This window comes from Mus caroli, unplaced genomic scaffold (assembly GCF_900094665.2).
Source record: "Mus caroli unplaced genomic scaffold, CAROLI_EIJ_v1.1 scaffold_8181_1, whole genome shotgun sequence".
NCBI lineage: Eukaryota > Metazoa > Chordata > Mammalia > Rodentia > Muridae > Mus > Mus caroli.
In genome coordinates this window covers 5,917-13,579 of record NW_018391533.1, presented here as the reverse complement: position 1 = coordinate 13,579, position 7,663 = coordinate 5,917, and the positions used below count along the sequence as shown (strand labels likewise).

Here is a 7,663-nt window from a genome sequence, read left to right as displayed (position 1 = left end):
ACCCTTGCATATTTGCGTCCACCAGTATGGCTTGACAAGAACTGTTCTGCCAACTGTCCCTGCAGTTGATAGACACTAAACCAGGGAGCAGACTTGAGGCGACAGGGTCTGTGGGAGAGACTTGGCAAGCCTATGACAAGTGATAATATTTGGATAAGGATGAGTGGGCTTATTACATCGTTGATACTTAGATAAGGAATAATGGGCTAATTATAAATATTAAAAACAGGAGGGTGGACTTATGATTCAATATGAGATGGGGAGAGTCTGCTTGTTATAATAACGTTGATACTGGGGCAGTTAACGGTTGGTTTGTTATAAATAACCTTGCCTGAGATGGGAGGAAAGTACAGCCGAGGGGAAGAGAGGAGGCCTTTGGGTTTTCCAGGCTTCTCTGCGCTGTGTTGCTGTCAGAAAAAAAATAGGGAAGAGACACCCTTGGGTTTCTGCGATATTAAGGCACCGAGAAGCAACCCGAGCTTTGGAAGGGACGATCCTGCTTATTTAGACATGACATACTTTCCTGACAATGATCTGCACATGGCGGCCTGTGCAGGCGATTTACCTTTTGTGCGGCTGTACTTTACTCTGGGTAAATACGAAGTCAATCACAGAGACAAGGAGAATAGGTAAGAGACCCTTAAGACCTGGGGTATGTGGGCAGTGTGGACGAAGACACCTTTACTCACTCCCGGGACAGGAACAGGAGTGGGGAGGGCCCAGCGCTGATTGCTGCCACTATATATTGACCGTTTCCGCACCTGTGATCAGCACACCTGGGAGGAACCCCTGGCCCAGCCAACGCAAGGGCGGAAGTCTGGTTGCTTTCCCTTCCTCATGAGACCTTTAGAGAGTCAACAGACTATTTAAAAGTGTTAATTAACAAGAACAAATCATCATTTTAGCTTTGTGTAATATTAGGAATACAATGTTAGATACATTTTTTAAAAAGTGAAGAATTCTTTTTTTTTTTTTTTCCCGACACAGGGTTTCTCTGTATAGCCCTGGCTGTCCTGGAACTCACTTTGTAGACCAGGCTAGCCTCGAACTCAGAAATCCGCCTGCCTCTGCCTCCAGAGTGCTGGGATTAAAGGCGTGCGCCACCACGCCCGGCCCCCCAAAAAGGGAAGAATTCTTACAAAAGGAATATTTTTATAACGTATTTATACCTTTAAGCCTAAAATTCTTCAAGTAAAACCCAGTATCCACTATATATGATATGTATCAGAATATATATAAGAATATTAAGTATATGTAAGTATATATATACTTATGCATATGTATATTAAGCCTGATGTGTATTGTAAGGAACTGAACTGAGGGTTTCTGTTCCTTCTACCACAGTTGTAAGCTGTACACATACACCTCTACCTCTTGCTTCCAGTAGGGAGAAAAGAAACCCATAGCACTTTACTTTTATCAGCCTGCCTTAAAAGTCAAATTATTAGAAGAACACAGTTATTAAAAATCTCAATGCATTCATTAAATATTTCACCTTGAAGAAGGCATAGACAGACATAGAGGAATATTAGCATAGTCAGATATAGCTTGCTATGCTAAGTGACAAACCAGTTTGATTGCATCTAAACAAGCATTGATTGGAAACTTAAATTAACAGACTATACGTACAAATCTAACGTATGATTTTCAAGTATTTAAATTGCAAATGAATTTTCCTCTTTTTTACTCATTAAATCAGCAGTCAGTTCTGCTACCTTTTAATACAGATCCTCATGTTGTGGTGACCCCAACCATAAAATTATTTTTGTTGTTACTTCATAATGGTAATTTGATATTGTTATGAATCATCTGTGTTTTCTGATGATCTTAGGCTACCCCTGTGAAAGGGTCATTTGATCCCCACAGGATAGGAACCCCAGACCTACATGTTTAATTTGAACATTTGGTTTCTAGCCATCTTTTTATTTCTTTCTAGCTTATTTTCAGTGCTAGAGAATATAATCTACTTTAAAGCAGTGTGCAGGAGCCTGATATAGCTCTCTCCTGCCAGTGCCTCACAAATACAGAGGTGGATGCTCACAGCCATCCATTGGACTGAGCATAGATCCCCAATCAAGGAACTAGAGAAAGAACCCAAGGAGCTGAAGGGGTTTGCAGCCCCATAGGAGGAGGAACAATATGAACTAGTCAGTATCCTCAGAGCTCCCAGGGACTAAACCACTAACCAAAGAGAGCACACATGGCGAGACTCATGGCTCCAGCTACATATGCAGCAGAGGATGGCCTAGTTGGTCATCAATAGCAGGAGAGGCCATTGGTCCTATGAAGACTCTATGCCCCAGTATAGGGGAATGCCAGGGCCAGGAAGTGGGAGTGGGGGGGTTGGTTGGTGAGCAGGGGGAGAAGGGAGGGGATAGGGAGAGGGTGTTTTTCAGAGGGGAAACCAGGAAAGGGGATAACATTTGAAATGTAAATAAAGAAAATATCCAATTTACAAAAAAGAAAAAGCAGTGTGTTGGCATTGAGTCTCTATGTACCTCCTGTGTAGTTAGTTGGTAATGGTCCTGCATATGCTTGTACTATTCTTTCAAATATTCACCTGAAGAGTTTAATGTACAGAAGAAAATCTCACTCTTTTAATTTGGTGTGTGTGTGTGTGTATAGTTATATTTTCTGGTGCTAATTAGTCTTTTCTGAGAAGAATCTATTTATCTGTGCTTATAGATTTTTATATTGTATAAATATTATTGAACATGGTTTTGTCCTATATAGACATACATATAATTGCAGACTGATTGTGTTGGAGGGTTGCTTTTCATTTATTCACTTTACATCCTTATACCAACCCCCTCCTCCCAGTTCCCCCTTACACAGATCTCCCCCCCCCATTTACCCCTCCCTTCTACTCAGAGAAGGGAAAATCCTCACTCCTGGCATCACCCCACCCTGACACATTAAGCCACTTCAGGACCAGGCACAACCTCTCCACTGAGGCCAGACAAAGCAGCCAAGTTATGGGAATGGAATTCACAGGCAGGAACAATTAGGGACGGCCCCTACCCATTTGTCCTGGATAGTTTTATGTTAACTTGACACAAGTTGAGAGGAGGGAACCTCAATAAAGAAAATGCTTCCATATGGTTGAGCTGTAGGGAAGCCTCTAGGACATTTTTCTTAACCAGTTATTGATAGGGGAGGCACAGTGCATTGTGGATAGTGCCATCCCTGGTCTGGTGGTTCTGTGTTCTGTAAGAAAGCAGACTGAGCAAGCCATAAAGAGCAAACCCCTTCATGGCCACTGCCTCCATGTTCCTGTCCTGTCTTCTTTTGATGATGATGTGGAAGTGTAAGCTAAGTAAATCCTTTCCTCCCCACGTTGCTTTGGTCACGGTGTTTCATTACAGTGAAAGAATTCCAAGATAAGATACTGATCACAAGTATGAAAATAAAAGATGGCAAATATATACAGCTATTAATATTGCACAGGAATTGTCTAATTTTGTAATAGTTCCTATATAGAAGAATGAATCCCCTCCCATTCTCTCAATCCATTTAGTCTCCAGATTTAACCAGAATATCTACTGCATACATAATACTATTTTTCAGGATCTTTTCCTCCTTGAAAGCCTCACGGTTCTTTTGCCCAGAGTTGCATTGTTGACTAAAATTAAATGATACTTCATCATTTGATTCCCACAATTTCTTTCTTTGGCTTAAAAGTCTGAAAACCAAAGCTCTGGTTACTTTGTGCTGTCCTTGCTGTATTTGTAAAAAGTAAAATTTATTAAGTGCAATTGGCATAACTAGATTTCAAAGGACCCCTTTTATATAGGATTGCATTCTGACCCATTCTTTTGATTATTAATAAAATCTAAAAGGTGCTATCATTTATAGTTTTAAAACAGAAGAAGGTCATTCTAGCCTCAGTATCTTAGCAGGAGGAGCATGAATGTTTGGCCAGTCTGGACATGAAGATCCTGGCTCAAAAAAGTCACCTTACAGTTGCTGAAATGTAGAATCCATAAAACATCTACAAAATGGGTATAATTGTATTGTTTTACTAACCTGTTTAACCATGTAAAGTTGGAGTAATATGATTATCTAGCATGCTATAAGTAAAACTTTCTTAATTTTTGTGTATATATTCTTAATGAATGACCACAATATTCTATTTTATTGAAGCAGAAATGAAACCCAGAAAGGGTAAGAAATAATGTGTAGTTAACAGAGCTTAGAGTAGGAGTAAAATCTGCTAGAGATCAAAGGTCCCCCCCAAACCCACCCCCAATGCATGCATGTGAACATTTGGTCATTAGATGGTAGCTCTGATTTGGGAGTTGTGGAACCTTATGAACAGTCGGACATTACTGTGGGTCAGGCTTTAGGGAGGGTATAGCCAGTTGTTGGTTCCGGTCCCTTCTCTGTTTCCTGAACACCACCTTAAGCATGTGGCTTATAGGGCAATAGTCTTGCTGTGTGGTAGGAATGTGGGCAAGCTTGAAGTTGAGTGTAAAAGAAGAATACCATGAGCAGAGCTCAATGACTTTTCTGCAAGTGCCGAAGGCCAAGTGGCAGTCAACAACAGGAAAAGACTGGATCAGGAGAACTGGAAACAAGAGGCCATAGTAAACTGGGATAAAAGCCATTTGTGTTATATTCTGGCAAAGGATCTGTGTTCTATATCCCGAATTTATAAATAAGGCTTAATGCAAATGAATCAGATTGATGTGTGTGTGTGTGCGCGCGCGCGTGCGTTTGTTTGGAAGAAATTTCACAAGGGAAAACAAATTTCTTCAGAAGAGCATTACATATTTGTTTAAAAGGCACATGCACTGTGTGCTATTTAACAGTTTTAGTTACAAGAATACTTGCATATATTGAGATAGTGCACTGTGATTTCTCTATAGGAATGCCATGCACTTTGCCTGCTTCTATGGACATTTAGAATTGGTGATATATCTCTGGAGGCGTGGCTGTGAGATTAATGTGTGTGACAATCATAACATCACACCCCTGATGAAGGTATACCATAGTCACCATTTTAAGAATGATATGATTGTGATTGAAGTAAAAATGAATTCATCTCGTATAACTATAATTAATGTTGAAACCCATGAGTGTGTATTATAATTTTTTTAAGCTGACTGTGTGCTTCTTGTTACAATCTCTTAAGGCTGTCCAAAGCTGGGAAGATAAAATCGTGTGTTTTCTGCTAGAGCACCATGCTAACCTGCACATTAAAGACAGCATGGGTAACACTGCTCTGCACTATGCTGTCTATAGTGGGAATTCAGCAACGGCTGCCAGGCTGCTACAGTACGGAGCAGATATTGAGGAAAGGACAAAAGTAAGGATCACTCTGCTTAGAAACAGGTGGGATGTATGCAGGGCTAATCACCCATGTTTAGAAGCTCATTTGTTCTCTGAATGAAAATGCTTAGACATTTGGAAGGGAAATATTTTAAGTATTGATACTTTCAAAAGTTCAGTTTTCTTCTTTACACAAAAGACAAATGTATGTGAAAACACTGAATTTCTTAAAGGTAAGATTTGTGTTTTATTCAATAATTTATAAGCATATTTTTGTAAAAAGTAAAAATTACAATAAAACAAGATTAGCCTTGCAAATATGCATCATCTTAAAACTCAAGACAATTTTGAATTAAGTGGAATTATTAATGTTGTTGACAAATTCTATCAGTTACTTATTCAGTCATGGTAGTGCTAATGGAAGAATAATGGAAACAAATTGACTAGGAATATGCAAGCCAATTTGGGAATTATGTAATTAAAACAAAATGCTAAGAAGGCTTTGTTAGTAGTTGAGAATTTTTCCAGTTTCTTTGTATGGATAGGACATTCTTTAGTTTCAGATAATTTTGCCTAGTTTGAGAGAGGATGTCACTGGGTTAAAAATATATCAGAGGGCAGCTTTTAGAGCACACAATTGATGTTACATTAACTTTTCATAGGGAGATATAGTGACTTTCTGAGAAGTTTCAGCGTGCTCAAGAGGGACACTGGGGCAGAATCCAGGGGAATAAGGAGTTTTTAAAATTTTGACTTTAATAAAGTAGGGGGTGTGGGTAAATTAACAACATTAAAGTAAGGACATGGTATCACTTTCACTTGTACCAAAGTGGCACACAGAGAGAAGTTTGAAAACAGAGAGATGTGAGTGTGGGTGCATCAGCTCCTAAAGGTAGTCTGGGTGGACAGTGGAAAAGTGCTACTCCTTGAAGAGTTTTGTTGTATACTACAAGGACAGTTGTAACCCTCTTATTTGAAAGCCACTTGCATATGTACTGAGCTATGACTGAGCAACTGTGGCGCCGGTATGGGGTGGGTGGGGTGGAGGAGAACAGTGTGTCTCTTTCCCAAAATACACAATGGCTGAGCAACCCAACCGTCCTGGACTAGACATGGAGGCATGTGACTCAGCATGGGATTTTCTTGATTCAGAGATGAACAGGCTCCCAAGGATGTGAAAGACGGGCCTATACTGGATATGGAGGCAGCAGCAAGAAAAGGGGGAGGTCTTTAAAGGGTTATGCATTTCAGTAGAGAATCCGAGTCTCTTAGTTTCAAGAGGGCCAGTGTCTCAGTTAGGGTTTCTATTGCTGTAACAAAACATTATGACCAAAAACAAAATGGGGAGGGAAGGGTTTATTTGGCTTACATTTTCACATCGTTGTTCATCATTGGAGCTAGCATAGGAACTGGAACAGAGCAGGAACCTGGAGGCAGGGGCTGATGCAGAAACCATGGAGGAATGCTGTTTACAGGCTTGCTCATCATGGGTTACTCAACCTGCTTGCTTATAGAACTCTGGACCACCAATCCAGTGATAGCACCACTCAGAATAGGCTGGGCCCTCCTCCATCAATCACTAATTATGATGGTGTTCTACAGGCTGACTCACTGCCCTATCTTTTTTTCTTTTTGTTTTAGTTTTATTTTTTATTTTTAACATACATAAGAAATAAATGTAATAAACCAAATATATGGGCAAAAATACAAAAATCATATGATCATCTCAATGGAAGTAAAAAGAAAAAAAGAATAAAAAGAAAAAGTCTTTGATAAGATTCAGCATGCATTAATAAAAATTCTAGAATGAGTAGGACTGTAGGAAACATATTCCAACGTAATAAAGATTATGTATGACAAACCCATGGCCAATATCATCCTAAATAAATAAAACCATTAATAAGCCCCATTAACATCAGGAATGGGAGAGGACTGCCCACTATCCCTACAGCTCATCCATGATGTGATTGAAGCCTTCGCTGGAGCAATAAGGCAGGAGAAGGGATACAAATGGGAAAATATTAAGTCAAAATATTTTCAATTAAAGATTATATTCTCTTATACCCATTGTTCCCAAAATTTGACTAGAAAAATTATAGAAATTATCAATAATTTCAGCAGTGTTATGATACAAAATAGACTTACAGCATTTACCAGTCTTAATATATATGAGTAACAACATGGACACGCTCCTCTTCCCAGTTTTTCAAATAAAATAAAATATTTAGCATATACATAACAAAAGAGGTAAAAACCTCTGCAATGAAAACTTTAAATGTGTGAAGAAAGAGATTAAGAAACATACTAGAATTTGAAGACCTCCCAAGTGTATAGCTTGGTAGAATATTTTTTTCTTTTTTCTTTTTTTTTAATCAGATATTTTCTTTATTTA

At 39.1% G+C, this 7,663-nt stretch overlaps 1 protein-coding gene across 1 annotated transcript; it reads left to right on the top strand.

The window, feature by feature from the left end:
- On the top strand, positions 1-5,334 carry LOC110289235 (putative ankyrin repeat domain-containing protein 20A5; the record flags this gene model as incomplete). Its single annotated transcript, XM_021155377.1, has 3 exons — positions 1-629; positions 4,869-4,983; positions 5,135-5,334. Coding segments are annotated over exons 1-3 (608 nt in total), but the record flags the coding sequence as incomplete, so codon positions are not given.
- Positions 5,335-7,663: the final 2,329 nt, after the last annotated feature.